The sequence below is a fragment of the Schistocerca piceifrons genome, chromosome 3, assembly GCF_021461385.2.
Source record: "Schistocerca piceifrons isolate TAMUIC-IGC-003096 chromosome 3, iqSchPice1.1, whole genome shotgun sequence".
In the NCBI taxonomy this organism is placed as follows: Eukaryota; Metazoa; Arthropoda; class Insecta; order Orthoptera; family Acrididae; genus Schistocerca; species Schistocerca piceifrons.
In genome coordinates this window covers 907,735,577-907,757,449 of record NC_060140.1, presented here as the reverse complement: position 1 = coordinate 907,757,449, position 21,873 = coordinate 907,735,577, and the positions used below count along the sequence as shown (strand labels likewise).

General features: G+C 43.5%; 1 protein-coding gene across 1 annotated transcript in view; it reads right to left on the bottom strand.

Moving 5' to 3' along the window:
* Positions 1 to 21,873, bottom strand: part of LOC124789195 (zinc carboxypeptidase-like) — a 45,364-nt gene that overhangs the window by 7,549 nt on the left and 15,942 nt on the right. The window contains exons 5-7 of the mRNA XM_047256490.1: positions 14,378 to 14,538; positions 11,619 to 11,703; positions 2,322 to 2,524 (exon numbers count right to left, since the gene is read on the bottom strand). Coding sequence (XP_047112446.1) covers positions 2,322 to 2,524; positions 11,619 to 11,703; positions 14,378 to 14,538 — 449 coding nt within the window. The remainder of the gene's footprint in view (positions 1 to 2,321; positions 2,525 to 11,618; positions 11,704 to 14,377; positions 14,539 to 21,873) is intronic.

Below are 21,873 nucleotides of genomic sequence, written 5' to 3'. Positions count from 1 at the left end.
TTCCTTGAACCACTCCATCACACTCCTGGCCTCGTGACATGACGCATTACTTTCTTGAAAAATACCACTGCCGCCGGGAAACATGATCGTCACGAAGGGACGTACATGGTCAGCAACCGGTGTACAATACTCCTCGGCCGTCATTGTGCCTAGCACGTGCTCCACTGAAGCCTTGGATGTCGACATGAATATTCCCCAGAGTGTAATGGAGCGCCGCCAACTTGTGTCTGCCGAGCAATACAGGGACAAGGAGCCGTATCCCTGGAAGACGACGCTTTCGCGCCCTCCCATGGGCTGATGAAGAAGGTATCGGGATTCATCAGACCGTGCAACGCTCTGCCACTGCGCCAACGTCCAGTGGCGACGGTCACTTGCCCATTTCAGTCGTAGTTGCCGATGTCGTGGTGGTAACATTGTCACCTGCATGGATCACCGTCAGGAGTTTTGGTACACTGCCTGTTGAGACGCACTCCGCCCAGCATTAACGTCTGCTGATAGTTCCGCTACAGTTCGCCGCCTGTCCTCTTTTTACCACTCTGCCCAGCCTACGACGTCCGACATTTGTAGAAGGGGTGGCCGCCCAACCCCATGACGGTTATACATCGTTTCACCTTGGTTTCGCCCCGTGTTGGAGCACTCCTCGAACACCCGACAAGTCGTTCACTTTTCGAAATGCTCGTTCCGAGCCTCGGGGCCATCACAATCTGCCCTCTGTCAAACTCAGATCGCGTGTCTTCCCCATTCTACACAGGGACAGCAGTCGCATACTGCATGCACCGTGCGTGTCTCTGACTGGCAGTCATTCCTCGCCAGGTGACGCTGCTATCGCCCGGACGGGTTTATATCGATTGTAAATCGATGGTCATAATGTTCTGGCTGATCAGTGTAGGTATAGCTGCCTTCTCAGTGTTAAAGAGAACTTAAATAATTTTAACCTTATAATGACTATACCCGGCAGTAGGGTAGCTAATGTTAACAACAGCCACAAATATCCAGGCACCAGATTTTTCATCATTCTTCCAAAGCTGCACATTCCGTTCCCTGCAGTATATTAAAAAGTTGTTTTAGCGGAATGATTTAAGAAAAAAGCGCGCTACTTCAAAAAGAGTATAAGGGATCAGATTGAAGTGACATGAAGTTCTTACTAATTACTCTCATACTAATTTGTAAGTTGTAACAAGTCGTCGGTTAGTATATTCCTGCATATTTAATTTTCACGTTATGTGTAACAATGTGCCACTGATATACCGTGAAATATTATGTACCTCTTGTATCTTAGATTTATATATAAATATTTACAGCAACAACATGTAAAATGTTCGAAAATATATAAACTCTGTTCTACTTTATTCTTCTTTACCCAGCAGGAGACGCTATTATGTCGAAACGATATGTTCCACCTGGTACATCGGCGGGATGGTTACCACAGTGCCCATTGCGGTTTTTCCTGATTGGCATACCAAGCCTGGATTGTATGGCGTTCGAACAGAAACTTTTTTATTGCCCTTATAAATCAGGTGACACACATAGAATAAGATTATAAATGAGATCCTTCATGCATTCACTGAATTTTGCTATTCTGGCTGTAAAATAATTGTCAATGGCCGAACTGCAGAGGATCTAAAACACAACCTAGCAATTGTAATAAACGGGTTTCTGAAAAAAGATAAATTTCCTAACGTTGAATAAAAATTTAAGTGGCAAAAATTCGTTTCTGAAGGTATTCGCCTGGATTGCAGCCTTGTAAGGAAGTCGAACATGGACGATAAAGAATTCTGACAAGAAGAAAATAGAAGCTTTTAACATGTAGTGCTATAGAAGAATTTTGAAAAATTGGTGGGTTAATCGAATAACGAATGAATGAATGCTGAATAGACTTAAGGAAAAAAGATATTTGTGGTCCATTTGGACTAAGAGAAGGGATAGATTGGTGGCTCACATCCTGATACATCAAAGAATCGTGTGTGTGTGTGTGTGTGTGTGTGGAGGGGGAAGGGGGAGGGGGAAATCGTAGAGGGGGACCAAGACTTGAATACAATAAGTAGGTTCAAGTAGATTTAGGTTGCAATTGTTATTCAGAGATGAAGAGGTTCGCACAGGACTGAATAACGTGAAGAGCTGCATCAAACGAGGCTTCTGATTGAAGACCACAACGGCAAAGATTCATTTTGTAAGGCTGTTTCTTAAGACACAATCACAGTGAACAATATGAGAAGTGTGCTATTTATCCCTGCTTCGAGTGGGGAAGATGGTGGTATTATCAAACAGAGTGAAGTATGAGCGCACTGCAACAGACTGGAACGGTGCTTCAGTTGCCTCACCAGTTCGTCGTAGTTGGGAGCGACCAGACTGGAGAGTCCGTATGGGAACATGAGCATCTGGCCGTAGCTGTGGAAGTCCAGGTAGAGCTGGAAGTCGTCGCCGAGGCTGGCCAGGAACTGCGAGTAGGTCCTCGTCTCCACCTCCGAGAACGGCGCCGGCCCGGCAAAGTAGTTGGTGCAGCCGGTCGTGTTGGCGCCTTCCTCTGTCGGCACCAAGGCACATTCCATTGTTACCGAGTAACTAAAAACACTACAACTGCAATAATACAGTGTGAAATGGACATGTTTCAAAATCTCTCCTCCTCATCGTTTCGATTCCACTCCTTCAGGATCATCACTGCTCAATGACTGAATTTACTCAAGAAGGGTTACCCTAAAGCAAATTTCAGAAGTGAGAACAGACGGCGAGGTGGAGAAAAAAACGTACGCCCAACAATATGCAAATGACTTTGCAGTGGGGTTATCCGGCGCTGTCAAATCTTGTGCTAAACACGAAAAACTTTAGAGTACGTCACCAATCAGCTCAGTAAGTCCGTCTGCTACGGATTCGATACTTATATCGTCCGTTTTAGATATTTTTATGCCTCCTGTCAGAATAGAATTGTATCAAACTTCCTAGCAGGTTAAAACTGTGTGCCGGATCGCGATTCGAACTCGGGACCTTTGCCTTTCGCGGGCAAGTGCTCTTCCAACTCAGCTACCCAAGCACAACTCACCCCCCGTCCTCACAGCCTTACTTCTGCCAGTACCTCGTCTCCTACCTTCCAAACTTTACAGAAGCTCTCCTGCGAACCTTGCAGAACTAGTACTCCTGAAAGAAAGGATATTGCGGAGACATGGCTTAGCCACAGCCTGGGGGATGTTTCCAGAACGAGATTTTCACTCTGCAGCGGTGCTCTCAGGAGTGCTAGTTCTGCAAGGATCGCAGGAGAGCTTCTGCAAAGTTTGGAAGGTAGGAGACGAGGTACTGGTAGAAGTACAGCTGTGAGGACGGGGCGTGAGTCGTGCTTGGGTAGCTCAGTTGGTAGAGCACTTGCCCGCGAAAGGCAAAGGTCCCGAGTTCGAGTCTCGGGCCGGCACTCAATTTTAATCTGCCAGGAAGTTTTACATCAGCGCACACTCCGCTGCAGAGTGAAAATGTCTTTCTAGAATTGTATCGTTGAGTATCGACAGTCGCCTCTCTGTCGAGCGCAGAGCAACAATTGCGAGTCGTGGCGTAGCTTTCGTGGGGCGTTGGCGGGGTGTTGTGTTGATGCCTTGGCTGAGCACGTATCTTCCAAGCTATGGTGAAGTAATTGAAAATGTTTGCCACAAAAGTTTTGCGTTTAATTTCAATGTTCACGACGCAGTATCAATGTTTATCCAAAAGGAGATGTTTCTCGGTTTCGTATGTCATGTCGGGAGAACAACAACAACCGCTTCGCGACGGTTACGGGAAGATAATGTGAACTGGTATAATCCTAATTGCAAGTTCTAAGTGAGAGAAACACATATCGTTTTCACTGGCTGAATATAACGAGCGGAGGTACTTTTTCGTTCGTATATCGTACCCGAAATTTTATGGAGCATCTGCGTCGCGATTCGGTCACGAGCATGATTGTCTTATAAGCTACAGAATTGTTCAGTATTGTTGGAAGAACTGTGCCAATCGTCAACTGGTTGTTGTTGAACAGTGACTGCCGCGCGGGATTGGCCGAGCGGTCTTTGGGCGCTACAGTCATGGACTGTGCGACTGCTCCCGGCGGAGGTTCGAGTCCTCCCTCGGGCATGGGTGTGTGTGTTTGTCCTTGGGATAATTTAGGTTAAGTAGTGTGTAAGCTTAGGGACTGATGACCTTAGCAGTTAAGTCCCATAAGATTTCACACACATTTGAACAGTGATTATTTTGTGTTGTATGCACCGTGTTTTTGCATTGGATGCCATCATTTAGACAACAACTTTATACGTCACAACGGACACGTACTTGGAGCACAAATGCTTATCATGTCCATTGTGGAATAATGTTAATTGTGAACAGTGTAGCCCCAACATGTGCGAGTGTTTAACAGAATACAGTGAATTCTACCAAATCAACTTGGTGTTGGTTAGTGTGAGTGGCTCCTCTCCCTGCTAGACGATAGTTATTACAGGGCACATCATAGCAGGCAGTGCAGAGAACAGCACATTAACCGCGGCGGGAAGGACCAGGTACGTGGGTCTAGGCCCAGGGTCGTTAAATATTCAGCCTAGTTCCTGTGTCTGGGTAGTGCTGTACAGTCTCGAGTGCTAAAGGCTAGCTTTCATCAGTACTGCATATCTACCCCCTTTCCTCCCTGACGTGTTAAACTTCCCCTACACACACCACACGTCTTCATCTACATCTATACTCTACATATCACTGTGAAGTACAAGGCGTAGTGTATTTCCCATTGTACCATTTCTCGTTGTTTCTTTCTGTTTGATGTGCGGGAAGATTGCGTGCTTAAATCCCTGAGCGCAGGCTGTCTGTACGAGTGTAGTATGTAGGGGTTTGTTGAAAACATCCAGAAACACTTGCTCTGCGCACAGTATTTGGGGTGTTTCCCGTGACGTTATGGAGACATTTCTAGTTAGGAGTGTTTAAATTTTATGTGACTTTATGACGTTCGTATCAATGAACTTGTGGGAGTCGCTGCAGTCAGACAAAACACGAGTGTTGGAACTTTAATAGTGGCAACTATTTATTTACAGTTCGTGCAAAATAGATACCTGTTTCAAAGTTTTATTGACGTTCAAAGTAGTCACCAGCATTGTGTATAACCCGTTGCCAGCGATGTGGAAGTCGTAGGACACTCTTAGCAGTGCCAGTTGTGTTGACAGTTCGAGCGGCGCGGTCTATTGTCAGACGAATCTGTAGCAGTTCTGAAACGAATGCCATGAAGTGTTTCCTTCAGTTTAGAAATCGAATTGAACTCAAGAGGGTTTAACTCAGGTGAGTGCAGTAGGTGGTACAGCACTTAGCAGCCCCATCAGTGAAACAAATCAGTAACAGCTTGCACGGTGCGTGCTGGAGCATTGTCCTACAAAATGAAGGTCAGGTCCTGCAGAAAGTGTCATCACTTCTGTCTCTAAGCTGGTCGTAGGTTGTGTTCCAAAAATTAACAGCACAGAGACAGAAGTGATGACACTTTCTGCAGGACCTGACCATCAATTTGCAGGACAATGCTCAAGTACGTACCGTGCAAGCTGTTACTGATTTGTTTGACTGATGGGGCTGCGAAGTGCTATACCAGCTACTGCACTCCCCTCACTTAAGCCCTCGTAAGTTCAACTCGATTTCTAAACTGAAGTAAACACTTCACGGCATTCGCTTCAGAACTGCTACAGATTCGTCGGACAATAGACCGCGCCACTCGAACTGTCAACACAACTGGCACTGCTAAGAGTGTCCTACTACTTCCACATCGCTCGCAACGGGTTATACACAATGCTGGTGACTACTTTGTACGTCAGTAAAACTTTGAAGCAAGTATCTATTTTGTACGAGCAGTAAACAAATAGTTGCCACTATTAATCCTCCAAACCTCGTAAATGCACAGCGAATCAAAATGTTGTGCTTTGGAGGAAGTAGAGTGACATCACTATTGCTCTTTGTTTTTTATAACATTTGCATAGTTTTTAAGACGGCCGGGAGAGCGGTGTGTTGACCTCACGCCTCTTCATATCCGCATCCAGTGACCCTTATCGGCCGAGGATGACGAGGCGGTCGGTCGGTTGGTTCCGTTGGGCCTTCCGAGGCCTGTTCAGATGGAGATGATTGTTAAGAATTTGTTATTTTCGATTGGTATTGTTCTTGCAAAGCTGAATAAAGAATTACTTCATAGCTTTACGTCGGTGGGTGTTAATTGCATAGTATTTATCGCGAGCATTGCTGTAAACTGTTATTTATTATGTCTATTTATTTATCAAACACAAGAAAGGCATTCGAATTGGGCTTGAAAGCTTGGGGTTTAGCATTCAATTCTTTCAGTTCTGCTGAAAGTCTATTAAAAATGAAACCTGCCAAATAGTGCGCACCTATCTCTACAACGCTTAAGTACTTGTTATACAAGGTCGTATCGTTTTTCCGTCCAGTCTTCATTGAATGAACGTTACAATTTAGTCTGAATGAGACGGTACTGTCAACAACAAATCCCATGAAGGAATAGATGCAGAAGGATAGCAGCGTTAAAGTCCGCTGCACGTGAACAACGATCTACACGAAGTTCGCGAACTGACACTGCAGGGCGCTCTGGCTGCACTATTGTAAGCTAAGAATATCCTTGTAGCGCACACAGAACTGCCCCAAATATGATACCATCGGCGATAATAGGGTGAATTTAAGGAATGTAAATAAGCCTTCTTCTTGTTTCATTGTCAGAGACAAGAGAGCGGTCAATCTTATAGTTTTTGAGCGTGGTTCTTCCGAGCAAACCTTCCGTCTATCCTCAGTCCTCAGAATTTAAAATGGTCTTGATTGATTGTCTGACCACCTGGTGACAATAAAAAGTAACTTCTACAGTAGTCCATGTTAGAAACAATATGCGACGCGGTTTGCGTCACAGTTAATCATTAATCTCTTCTCCGATAGTCACGTGCTGATGTAACTGACTAACTTATCAACGACAAGATTTACTTTATGTTCCACCTCTTTGACAATAACGTTTGTGTCGCCTGCAAAGAGTAACAGTTCTGAATCAGCTGTCATGGGAGAATAAAGTAAATACGGTAAATGTCGTTCAAGACCGGTCCTTTACGACATTGTCCGGTTTGGATGGGCAATAACGTGAATGTAAAGAAGTTAATAACAATACCCTAGCTACCTGAACGGAGATGTTTAAAAGAACGTTCTCCTGGCAATTTCGCAATTTCCTCAGTCTCCTTCGTTAACGTTTGAAATGCTGTGTTTGGACGACAATACAGGCAGCGGCTTCAAGAAAGGAAAACGCTGCTACAATTATAAAACAAGGCGACGACAATGAACGAAAAAGTCAAGAGAATGTTTGCAGAAACGAGCAACTAAAATGATGGGACTACCATCAATCAGATTTCCACCAATTGATAATAAAGCAACAGTACTTGCTCCCCTGCCAGATATGGATTGTGTTCGAGAGTCTTTCCGAAATCTACACTACTGGCCATTAAAATTGGTACATCAAGAAGAAATGCAGGTTATAAACGGGTATTCTTCGGACAAATATATTATACTAGAACTGACATGTGATTACATTTTCATGCAATTTGATTGCATAGATCCTGAGAAATCAGTACCCAGAACTACCACCTCTGGTCGTATCAACAGCCTTGATACGCCTGGGCATTGAGTCAAACAGAGCTTGGATGGCGTGTACAGGTACAGCTGCCCATGGAGCCTCAACACGAAACCACAGTTCATCAAGAGAAGTGACTGGTGTATTGTGACGAGCCAGTTGCTCGGCCACCATTGACCAGGCGTTTTCAATTGGTGAGAGATCTGGAGAATGTGCTGGCCAGGGCAGCAGTCGAACATTTTCTGTATCCAGAAAGGCCCGTACAGGACCGGCAACATGCGGTCGTGCATTATCCTGCTGAAATGTAGGGTTTCGCAGGGATCGAATGAAGGGTAGAGCCACGGGTCGTAACACATCTGAAATATAACGTCCACTGTTCAAAGTGCCGTCAATGCGAAAATGAGGTGACCGAGACGTGTAACCAATGGCACCCCATGCCATCACGCCGGGTGATACACCAGTATGGCGATGACGAATACACGCTTCCAATGTGCGTTCACCGCGATGTCGCCAAACACGGATGCGACCATCATGATGCTGTAAACAGAACCTGGATTCATCCGAAAAAACGACGTTTTGCCATTCGTGCACCCAGGTTCGTCGTTGAGTACACCACTGCAGGCGCTCCTGTCTGTGATGAAGCGTCGAGAGTAACCGCAGCCATGGTCTCCGAGCTGATAGTACATGCTGCTGCAAACGTCGTCGAACTTTTCGTGCAGATGATTGTTGTCTTGCAAACGTCCCCATCTGTTGACTCAGGGATCGAGACGTGGCTGCAGGATCCGTTACAGCCATGCGGATAAGATGCCTGTCATCTCGACTGCTAGTGATACGAGGCCGTTGGGATCCAGCACGGCGTTCCGTCTTACCCACCTGGACCCACCGATTCCATATTCTGCTAACAGTCATTGGATCTCGACCAACGTGAGCATAAATCTCGCGATACGATAAACGGCAATCGCGACAGGCTACAATCCGACCTTTATCAAAGTCGGAAGCGTGATGGTACGCATCTCTCCTCCTTACACGAGGCATCACAACAACGTTTCACCAGGCAACGCCGGTCAACTGCTGTTTGTGTTCGAGAAATCGGTTCGAAACTTGCCTCATGTCAGCACATTGTAGGTGTCGCCACCGGCGCCGACCTTATGTGAATACTTTGAAAAGCTGATCATTTGCATATCACAGCATCTTCTTCCTGTCGATTAAATTTCGAGTCTGTAGCACGTCATCTTCGTGGTGTAGCAATTTTAAGGGTCAGTAGTGTACTTCCTACGGTCGCAGGAATTAAGAATGGGATGTATGAGCACCTTTCTACAATGGGTATAGCTCTACACAACTTTCAATAGATTTTCCGGCAGTAGTAATTGAAATAAGTATTGTAGCCTGAAGTTAGTTCGTGGCCTTGGGCTTATGGATAAGGTTGGTCTGGTCGGAAGGGTAGATGTACAACAATAGCACGGTGCTACTTTATAATATTGACATTAATTTAGGTTCCACTGTAGTCAAAGTCATTGTTGGCTTTTAACATGCAAAAATATATTCTTTTTAACACAAATATGATACTGTGACCCATTCGTTTCACAAACTAATGATCCTTAGTTTCTGTAAGGTCAAAAATGAAATAGTAATCGTCACGCGCCACTTCGATGACATATGTGCAGGAAGGTCAGAAACAGCTGAAAACCTTGTAAGGATGTTGCAAGGGAGTTTCTGCTGAGAAATAACTGTTAAGAAAAAATTCGTAACGTTGCTCCGTTTCCGAGTTAAGTGGCATTTTCATTTTATCATACCTCTTTTATTTTACACGGCAGTGACTAAGTTATATACTGTAGTAAAGTTTATATGACACTCTATACGACCATGCTGCCAGAAGAAAAAAAAAAAAAATTATGCCGAGGGGAAAATAAAGTGATTCAACTCTTCAGGACTTACCCAATTGGACCGGCCTCACCCGCAGTTCAGCTAAATGGTGGTGGTCTGACCCAGCGCTGATGTGTCAGAGGCATACTTCCAAGCATGACCTGTGTTTCCTAATACCCTTTGGACGGGAAACTTGTCACAAGACGGGCAGGAAGCAACAACTTACAACTACTATGAGCATTAGCATGGAAGTACCAATTGAAGTGCCTAGATTCTTCTCTGGAGGCTGATTAACCGAAAGGCCTGTATGTTAAAATTATTTCGTGGTGCAGTTTGGGTTATCGGGAGTCAATCGGCAGTCCTCGCGACGATAGGACGAGAGTCATGAGCCATGTGGGGCGAAGCTCACGTTTTAAAAGTGTGGGGTGCGTAAAGTCAACATTCATTGATCCTCAGCGAACAATGATGTTGTTTTCCGGTTTTTAGAGAAAGGGTAGCGACTTAATGAGGGAGCATTTGCTAGGTGGTCAGAGAGCTCATATAATAACGTAAAGACATTGATTAGTGGTATGGAAAAAATGACCATTCACACTCTGTTTCGCCGGTCAAAGCGTGGCTTCCCGCCCTTATTTTGCTTGATAGTATGTGTGTAGAAGTGCACAGAAATAGTACGGCTCCGTCAATAAACGTTTCGGAGGACATCTGTGGAGCAATACATCACGTGATTTGTCTCGTTCACCGCATGGCATAGTTAGTGCGTGGATTCGCCACAGTGGCGAGTAGGACTTCACCAGATGCTACGTAAGCTCCGAGACGACAGATGAGAGGCAACGTCTGTTACAACTTGGCCAATAGCAGGGAGTATTTTAGGTGACATCCCACTAGAGCAGAGGTAGCATTTTCACATCGAGGGTTGTTACAATCCGTCTGCAATAACAACCGAAAAGAATCCCATGCACATGAGGACCACTTTTCGAACATTGCGTTATTTGACGAAGTATAAATAGACAAGTCTCAAATTTGGCACCCATTGTGACCGTCCGTCAACATCACGACCTACTTGTGGTTAGACAATCTAATAACGTTCACTGCCGTGAAAGGGACGATAAGAGCTGTGTGTCCATTGAAATTCGTACTATTCTCTTAAAGTATTATACCTATTTTCTGTGTTGAAAATTTAGTGTAACATCGGTCCTATAAATGGCATAGTAATTTTATAGCTAAAATGCTAACAGTTCGTGTTTACAATAAATTCTGAGAAATAAGAGTTACTTCTATTCAAAATAAACTCTACTCGATATTGCAATGTTTTCAACGTAATACAAGCCGAAAGTTTTCTCGTTTTTTACGGATATTACAACAGTCTTTCTTTTTGTCATATGGTGGAATTAAAAAAGTGTTATTTGGCTCAGATGGATGTTGAACGAAATTGGTTGACATGTTACTTATCAAAATGTTTTATAAGGAAAATTTCAGTGCTACCCTCACACGTTCAAGAGCGAAATGTTAGTATGAAACCGTTACTGACTAAATAAATGACTACGTTTAGAGCATAACAGTGACAGACTTCTGATGCTTCATCATTATCACTTAGAAAACATACTTAACACCCATAGTCTTCCTCCAGACTCAACATGGTTACCTAAGCATTCGACAAGGCGATCTGTAATATTTCCTTTTAAAATTACACGTCAACAGACACTGAATTCTGTCATGAACTGCTATATCTTTAAGACGTATACTGCCCTTTTCAAATCAGAACATATAGTGGGCACCAGTGAGTTACTCTTCCTGCTTATAATCATCAGCTCTGCTATTTCTCCAAATAACGCGGAGGTTTCCCGAAGGTGACTCGTATGCTGGAGGACAACGGTTCAAATCCCAGCCCGGCCATCCAGATTTACGTTTTCCGTGCCTTCCCTAAATCGCTCCAGGTAAATGGCGGATGGTTCCTCTGAAAAAGGCACGGGCGATTTTCTTCCCCATCCTTGCGTAATCCGAGCTTGTACTCCGTCTCTAATGACCGCTGTGTTACACGGACGTTGAAATTGACTCTTCCTTCCATCTCTCGAAGCTCTTCGTAATTACGCAAAATGTATTCGAAAAAGTCGCCAATGTTACCAATAAGTGTGCTTTAGGAGACGCAGGGAACCGGCAGGTGCCTTACCTGCCCAATGGAAATCCCAGTTGCGGTTTGGATCAGCGCCGTAGCACGGCGAGTAGGGGGTGCGAGTCCTGCGCCAGTTGCGATCCTGCGAACAGAAGTCCGTCGCATCAGAGGCGCAGTAACAGCTGTGATAATTTGACGAGGCATTAGGTATCCGAACGTCAGATCGTGTAATGTCTCCATAGCCGCTCACTGTAACAAACAGTTAACAAAATTCAGGAATCCGAGTTGCACGTCAAAGTAACGAACATTTACTATGAAATACTTGACTCGCTGACACCGACGAGGATGTCAAATGTCTACTTCATCACATTCAATGGTCTATAGTAAACCATATCCTTACTCTCTTGTTTTATTGTTAAAATGTGTACTGATTCACCCTCTAGTTTTGTGTAGTGAGTTCTAGAATGTCGATTTTGGATATATCAGATTACTGTGAATAGTCAATAGTCCAGACTTTACTACTAGCAACTCTTACACCCAAGGTTGTTGCTGCTTCGAGGAGGCATCAAAATTGTTTACAGTTTACAGTGCAGACACTGAAAAATCGAATCACGAATTGTCGTTAACTTCAATTTGGAGTGAGTTTACTATTTCCTACAAAAATTTATGTAAGTTTCTATTGCGTGCCAACATTTTAATTTTCCAGACAATTATGAATATAAATCAAACAACAATTGGACATAGAATTTTCTAGTTAAAGGCTTATATATTGAAGGTCACTGATGATACTTTCCAATAAAAATGTGTGAATTTTTAATAATTATTTACTTTTCCATCGCGGCTGCACATGTGCAACTGTAACGGAAAAATAAGTAATGTATAATTTTTTTTAATGTCGACAAAGTTGCTGAATTCTCTCGTGACGAATATTTCGGTTATAGTGACAACTGTATTTTTATTCACTGGTTGAAAGGTGCCTATTGTAAAGACAACACTATGTATCTAATAAAACATCTTTCCACATGTCATATGCGTCAGCTAAAATACGACCTTTAGTCGTTGCAACGGACACAATGTAAAAAAAAAAAAAAAAAAAAAAAAAAAAAGCCATGTTCTTACAGAACATAATGCAAAGGACATCAAATTTTATGCAGTATTTCAAAAATACATCCCCTCTTTTAAGCTTTCGCATTTTTGTCTGTGAGTATTTAATAACTGCACTTAACATAACTCTATCACGCACAGGTAAACCAATGCACAAAAGAAAACTTCAACTTATTCGCTAAGCTGCTGAGGCCTTTGAAAGCATGCTGTTCGTTTGTATCAGCTGTGATCAACGTGAAACACCCAGCTGTATGAGTGTCAGCCAGATGACTTAAATAAAGAGAGTGAAAATGAATAAAGACTACCGCAAAGAAAACATTATGAACCAAGACATTTTCTGATAGGCAGCATGTGGTTACAACACTTCTGGGGGAGCAGCAGCTGTTGAAACACCAACATTACAAGAGAAACTACACTCGTGTCCAAAAATAAAGCAACAAACCTTTATTTCCCAGTTCTGTGTCTAATTCAGGTTATAATCATACTGTCAACCAGATCTCCGTACGATCTTGTTCTGCACGGAAGTTGGCATTCCGGTCAATGGACAGCCATGCGAACGATGACGTCAGGGCACCTATGAAACGAGGTAGTGTTTGCCGGGTAGTCTCACATCCACATTCGCTGCGTACACAGTCACAGGCGGTGCAGTATGGCACAGAGAATATGCCTACTAGACTCTCAGCCATGGAGGGCCATGGAGGGCCTTCATAGAAGGGAACGTCTAGAATGAAGTCATCACCATGCCACCTGGGCAGTCGAAGAGTGAGCCAATGTTGTTTTCACAGATGAGTCCCGATTTAGTATTGAGAATGATTCTCGATGGATTCGCATTTGGAGGGAACGCGGAACACAATTTCGGGACGCAAACATTGTGGAAACAGATCGATATCGAGGAGGATCCGTAATGGTGTGGGCAGGGATTATGTTTGCCACTCGATTCCCTTTTCATGAAATTTTGCGGGTGACTCGGCAAGATTGAACTGCTGAATTGTGACGAAGTCTTGGGACCTCATGTACGGTAGCTGCGAGGTGCTGTGCGGCCAGACTTCGCATTGATGGACGGTGATGCTCGACCTCATAGAGCACGAGTGGTTGATGTTTTCTTGGAAACGGAAGATACTGCACCCATGGAGTGGACTGCTCGTTCTACCGATTTGAATCCCATAGAGCATTTCTGGGACGCAGTAGGGAGATGGCTTGCACCGCGTCAGCATCCACCAACCACTCTCCAAGATTGCGAGCAGCTCTGCAGGAAGACTGGGCGCTATTGCCTCAACATGAGACTGATGACGTCATTCACAGCATGCCCGTCGTTCTCAGGCCTGTTTTGCAGCCAGAGGGGGTCAACCCATAATGAGCACATTAACCAGTTATTGAAATGTGTGTACAAATCTGTTAAGTTGGAAAAAAACGAAGAACATGTTTTTCTACCGTTATGAAGGTTGCTGTTGTTTACGTTCTAAATTCTTCGCATTGTTTCTACTTTACAATCACCTGTTTACACTATTTTGTGGCAAAATAAAAGCACCTTGCAAAATTTCGGTTTGTTGCTTTAATTTTGGACACCAGTGTAGATGTTGAAGTAGATGTGTACTCACGAAACCCCAGTGAGTTGTTTTAGGTCATGGCGGTGTGCAGAATGATTACTTGTCGCAACTATTCAACATATCTTGAAAAAAAAATTCAAAGCCAAGATTAGGATAGCTTCTCACCGTAGTCCAGGTGTACTCGTAGCCGTCGGGGTTGAGGCTGGGGAAGACGTAGAAGTTGAACTGCCTCACGACGTTGCTGATCGCCGAGTCGTTGGTGGTTAGCATCTGGTTGACAAACCACGTGACGCTGGCGGGGCCGATCCACTCATTCGCATGGATGCCTGTCGAGTCAGAATTCCGCAAATTATACTTTCGGTTAGAAGACGTTCACATGACTGAGACTGAATACTGTCATGAAATGTTACCATACTTGTAACAATCTAATATACTGATATTTTTTTTCGTATACTTAGAATTTATGGACGAAGAAACGATAGTGCCCACAGGGAACTGTTGAAAACATACTTAATTTGTTTCACACTGGAGATGTGATTTAAGTCACAAACCAATATAACAGTGAAATGTTTTTTATTCTAGTCTTTGATTACAGTATCAATTCTTTTGACGATGACCGGTTTCAGTCAGTAATGACCATCCTCAGATCTTTTCTACACCATGTCCTAAAGTGATAAGGCCGTAATGGCATCGTCAAAACATATAAATATACTCAGCATAGCATCGTCAAAACATATAAACATGAAACAGTGTCATTTCGTAATCTAGTTTTGACACAATACACAACATCAGTTGAATCTATCTATGCTCCAAATAACATAATTCATTCTACATGATTTTCAACAGCAAAATACAAGACCTACTTGCATGGATCAAGTAATTCAATTATACCGTCCTCTCAAGAAAACTTCCAAATTCCAGCTAACACTTAAAGTCCCCCTCTTTTCTTTTCTTTTTGTTAGAATGTAGGACTACAGCTTTTCTGACATATTCTTATAACTTTTCGCACTGCAAAGCACCACACATACTAATTACAGGTGGGGTTATAAGACATTACTAGCGATGTTGCCCAACACACACGCCACCGAACCAGTTGGCACATCTGTTAAGGGACTCGCCTCACATATGGAAGAAACGAAATTCAAATCGCTTTCCGACTATCTAGATTTCCCACGTCATAAATCCTTGAAAAGGTTAAGGTCGGTTTTCTGCCTCCCCACCCCTGCTCCTCACAATCTATTAGTGTATTTACTGTCCAACAAGCACTTTTTCCCGGAGAGCAGAAAATGCACCTCCTTGACTTGCCCCTGTGATATCGTCATGTCTACTTACACAGTAACAATTCACTCGAAAACTGGCCGTTTAATAATTCTCAGAAATGAGTGACTGTTGCAAATAAAAATTTTAACAAAATATTTAAGCAAGAAAACCGTTCGAAAATGACCATATAGCCCTGTGTCATTACATGTAGAACACCGTATTAAGCATAGCGAATAAAAAATTAGTCACCACCCAGTAGACATCACGCTAATACCGCGTAACATTTATATTGTGACCTCAGATCTCTGAGGAAGAGAATCCAAAACTTTCTTCAGATATGCCGTATCAATCTGAAGACGTACACTTCTGTACGTTAGAGCTACCAAATTACGGGTATGTTGATCGTTCTGTTTCGGCCATTGTCCCACATAATTCTGGAGATAGCTATGGGCTAAGCTCGGTTTATTTAACAGACCAGTCGATATTCGACAGGGTACTTGTGGATTCGTCAAACGAGAAAAGTGTGCGCGCAGCCTTTGAAGTCGGCTATTGTCATCTTGGAAGACGAGAGTGTCTACTGCGTACTAATCGTGAAGAAAGGTCAACTTGAAATCAACATCCGGGTTTTCGTTCAGGGTAACCTGAACGAGTGAGCCCAAGTCGTGGTACGGAGAACACTCTCAGAACATCACGGAAGTATCCTCTGCCGTAATTACACCCTCCACACTGTGGGGTAAGCACGACATTGGCCCGTCGGTGTACTCGACGCGTTTCACCATCCGAAAAGAGGCAAAATCGCGACTCATCAGAGCGTAACAACACGTTGCACCAGATTTGTACTCAACTGAAGACTGCTTAAAAATCGTGCAATGATCTTCCACCGTGTACAAACTATTGGGACTGATCGATGAGAGGATTCGAAACAAAAAAGATCTAATGATCTTTATGACCGGAAATGCATGGTTTTCATGCTAGAGACCATTTATTGAATCATATTTTGTTACAGATACTGCGGTTTCAGAAGCGCTGTACTACGCAGCCACATTTACAGCATGCATGGTTCCCTCCTAGAGGATGGCATTGTTCCTCATACGTCATGCTCCAGCACACTCTGCTACCATAGTAATTGGTAATGTTGAGTCCGATTCATTTCTCTTGCTCACTCATCTTGTAGTGGATGTGATACAGCATTGTACACAATAGTTCCGTATTCAAATCGAGAGCTTGCCGATCAGGTGTTTTCTTACGAAAAGGCAAATGGCAACGGTCGGCGTGCAGCAAGGTTGTGTCAGAACACCTACGTCCGGCGACAACAACCCCAGCATTCAACGTCTGCAACATTGTTTCGCCGTTTCTCTGAGACAGGATCGTTTCAGGAAGCAGGAAATCATGAATGATGTACCCGTAACGTTAGGCACCAGACTTGGAGGAGAACGTGATTAACACTGTGGGAGGTGACCGCCGTGTCAGTACCAGTCAACTGGCGCGCCAGTACAGGGTAACCCAGACGACCGCGTGGAACATTCCCCGTGACAATTGTTACTACTCTTATTACTAACATCTACATCTACATTTATACTCCGCAAGCCCCCCAACGGTGTGTAGCGGCGGGCACTTTACGTGCAACTGTCATTGCCTCCCTTTCCTGTTCCAGTCGCGTATGGTTCGCGGGAAGAACGACTGCCGGAAAGCCTCCGTGCGCGCTCGAATCTCTCTAATTTTACATTCTTCGTGATCTCCTCGGGAGGTATAAGTAGGTGGAAGCAATATATTCGATACCTCATCCAGAAACGCACCCTCTCGAAACCTTGACAGCAAGCTACACCGTGATGGAGAGCGCCTCTCTTGCGAAGTCTGCCACTTGAGTTTGCTAAACATCTCCGTAACGCTATCACGCTTACCAAATAACCCTTTGAAGAAACGCGCCACTCTTCTTTGGATCTTCTTTATCTCCTCTGTCAACCCGACCTGGTACGGATCCCACACTGATGAGCAATACTCGAGTATAGGTCGAACATGTGTTTTGTAAGCCACCTCCTTTGTTGATGGACTACATTTTCTAAGGACTCTCCCAGTGAATCTCAACCTGGCACCCGCCTTACCAACAATTAATTTTGTGTGATCATTCCACTTCAAATCGTTCCGCACGCATACTCCCAGATATTTTGCAGAAGTGACTGCTACCAGTGTTTGTTCCGCTATCATATAATCATACAATAAAGGATCCTTCTATCTATGTATTCGCAATACATTACATTTGTCTATGTTGAGGGTCAGTTGCCACTCCCTCCACCAAGTGCCTATCTGCAGATCTTCCTGCATTTCGCTGCAATTTTCTAATGCTGCAACTTCTCTGTATACTACAGCATCATCCGCGAAAAGCCGCATGGAATTTCCGTCACTATCTACTGGATCATTTATATTTATTGTGAAAAGCAGTGGTCCCATAACACTCCCCTGTGGCACGCCAGAAGTTACTTTAACATCTGTAGACGTCTCTCCATTGAGAACAACATGCTGTGTTCTGTTTGCTAAAAACTCTTCAATCCAACCTCACAGCTGGTCTGATATTCTGTAGCCTCTTAGTCTGTTTATCAGGCGACAGTGCGGGACTGTATCTAACGCCTTCCGGAAGTCAAGGAAAATAGCACACTTTCAGCGTGTGCAGGAGTTACTAGCGACAGCCTTTCCACATCGGGAGCAATTTTGTCACTGTTTTCTTCACTAGGCAACCACGAACTTGCTTATCCACCCAATTCACAGATGAAGCCACATTTCCGCGGAGTGGTATCTTAAACTTTCGTAACAGTCATCTGGGAGATAATATGCAAGACCCCTATGATATGTTGGCAGCGAATCACCAACAACGGTGCAGCCGGAATGTGTGGACCGGGATAATTGGTGACTGCATTTTGGGGCCAGTCTTCCTCCAACGTCGCCTAACGGACCGGAACTACCGGAGTTTCTTGCAGGTGACTTTGCCTCCCCTGGTGGAAGCAGTGCCAGTGATAATTCGAAGCGTTATGTGACTGCTGCATGACGGTACTCCAGCCCACTTCGCTGTTAACGCCCGGATGCATCTCAATAGTGTCTTCCCTGGTCGGTGGATCGGACGAGGGGGTCCATCTGCGTGGCCTGCTCCTTCACCGGATCTCAACCTGTGCGATTTCTGGTTAAGGGGGCATCTCAAAAGTATCGTGTATGCAGAGCCCATTCCAGATGTGGAGATAGTGGAGCAGCGCATTCGTGCTGCCCTCTGTCACTGTTCGGATGCAGCCTGGCCGGTGTGAACGTGTGAGACAGAACATGCTCCGGCGCGTACACGCATGCGTTGGGGCACATGGAAATCATTTTCAACACATACTGTAACCGTGGCTGCATGGTACAGTGTGTATCAGACTGCAGTCTCTGTAACAGTGTAGGACTGAATAAATGAACTCTAGTATGGAAACCATGCATTTCCGGACATAAGTTCATTACGCCTTTTTTGCTCCGCATACTCTCATCGATCAGTCCCTAGTGTTCGCACACGGTGGGAAAAATCACCCTGTATAGAACTATAAATTTCTGTCATTAATACATTAAAAAAGTACTGAAGCTTTTATTGTGATGTATTTTTCGTTCTACGAAAAATGGTTTAATTATTTAGTATTAAATTGTGTAGCGACAACAGTTGTTAATAAAATCAATTCAGTTGTTAAGTGAAGCCGGCCGGGGTGGCCGAGCGGTTCTAGGCGCTACAGTCTGGAACCGCGCGACCGCTACGGTCGCAGGTTCGAATCCTGCCTCGGGCAAGGGTGTGTGTGATGTCCTTAGGTTAGTTAGGTTTAAGTAATTCTAAGTTCTAGGGGACTGATGACCTCAGAAGCTAAGTCCCATAGTGCTCAGAGCCATTTGAACCATTTTTTTGTTAAGTGAACCTTGAAAATCAAAGATCCTTTGGTAATACTTAATATCACACTATCCGTAAGGATCATGACCATACCCGGACACCATCTACCAGAAACATATCATATGAACGGATTTTGTGTACTATGTAGTATACGAGATGCAAGCATCGTAACCGAGCGAGGTGGCGCAGTGGCTAGACACTGGACTCGCATTCGGAAGGACGACGGTTCAATCCCGCGTCCGGCCATCCTGATTTAGGTTTTCCGTGATTTCCCTCAATCACTCCAGGCAAATGCCGGGATGGTTCCTCTGAAAGGGCACGGCCGACTTCCTTCCCCATCCTTCCCTATTCCGATGAGACCGATGACCACGCTGTCTGGCCTCCTTCCCCAAACCAACCAACAAACCAAGCATCGTATTGGAAAGGAATATGCAGTGTGCTTGTCATCCTTTGAAGGAAAGGAGAGTTTCAAGCAGTAATATTTTAACGCAGCGCTAAACGTAATACAGCATAATGAAGAAATCTAAGTAAAGCAGAATATACGGAACATGAATTTACCAGAAATATAACATCGCGTAGAAAGTAAGCATCAAAGGAAGTTTGTAGTACGTTTCAGAGAAGAAATACCATGTCGACAAGAAAAATGGATATCACAATGACATGCATAACATCTGAATGTTGAAAGGATATTACGGATAATTAATGCATGAGATCTAAGCGAAAGTTCCTTCCAAGAATTTTATCTGCAACGCAATAAGCATTCTTGAGTGGAACCGATCATATACAGTCAAACAGGGCGAGTTTTCACCAGGCAGGGTATCTTTGTACCATTTGCTACTTTCGTTTCAAATGTCTGCTGCTCCACCTGCTTTCATTATTTTGCACTAAAAGCAAGGGTTTTATTGCCTCTGTGATTTCTAGTTAGTATTTCCGTTGTGTTCTCACCTTCATATAAGCTCTAAGGCTTTCGATTATCCTTTAACTGTATTGGCTGTGAAGAGAGCTTCTGGCGATAGTGATTTAAGCTGAGCAGTGACAGCTCGGTACAAATAGGTTGACATTTCAAAGTAAACCTACACTACCGAATTAACACAATTTTTTTTACTTCTTATTAATACCTGATTTCTTTCTGGAGTGATCTAAAGTTATCCAGAGCATAAGACATAGGAAAAATACTATACTTTTTAGGACAGGTCTAAAGTTACCCTACATGACAGGGTAAGAGTATTAAATTTGAAATTTTACTCTACTAGGTCACAGTTAGTAAACATTTTAATTTTCTCAATCACTCAGTAACTTTAGACGTAAAATGTTACAATGTGTGCTCTGATGGGGAATTTTTTTTTGTGTCCAGATTTTGAAAAAAATGGAAAAAGTGATACATAGTAACCTCGATTGACCGTAGTCAAGAGTGTATCTCCATGAGGGTTATTCTAAATAAAACATATGTAGCAAGATACAAGCACTGCTGTGTGGTAACGGTTAGCCAGAATCATTGAGTTCAGCTCTCTGGGAAAATCAGGCCGTCGGTGGTAATGCGTGTCTTTGGTTAACGGCCGTTATCGCACTGAGTATTCTTCCATACATTTCTGTCCCATGTCGACAGGACGTTAAGAAATATAACTTTAGTTTTACCGTTTACTACTGATTATTACCTTAAAAATTATGCTATTGGCCCCTGAACACGTACGAATGACTGGAATAGTGTGATATAAGTCTTATCACTTCTCGTTAACTCGTTTACGGAAGCGCAAAGGAGAAACAGTCCAGATGACGCAGGACTGTCGTCAGCCATCTTGAATAGTCAGTGTGGTCAGATAGATGTGTCAAGATGAGAAGACGAGATGGCAAGAACTTTTCTATGTTAAAATTTTGACAAACCAGTGCCGGTTTAGTACGCAATAAGTGAACAGTGTAATTACTAAACGTATATGAGATATTTAGAACACTGGATTAAGCCATCAAATTATAATTAAGGTGTATGTCGGAAGATAAAACAGAAATTGTAACAGGGATTTAACAAATTAATTTACTGTTATTGTCTAACCGCTTCTCCCATACAAAAAATAGAAGTCGAAAGTAGGTTTTCCAAAGTGAATTAAAATGAAATTTTATTGTGTTTATGTTGGTGTGTGTGTGTGTGTGTGTGTGTGTGTGTATGTGTGTGTGCGTGCGTGTGTGTGTATCTAGGGAAAGAAGGATGGATGCGTGTGGAGCTAACTATTTTAAATGTCTTCTCCTCCTCCTCAAAGCATTCACTCTGGATTTATTAAATACAAATTAATTATAATTTTCAGATCCCTAAGAGTAGGCTAATTGTTTACGACAATAATTAAATTCATTTCGCGCTATTTCGACCACCTTTTATCAGTGCCTCCTTGTTTTTCAGATGTTAGATATAGAATTATTGTTTAAATGTCTCCTGGTTAAACAAGAAAAAAGGAAACTGAACGTTTGGTGTGAGAATTTTATGCGTCAAATTGTGAATATAAAATCTGTGAATGAACGC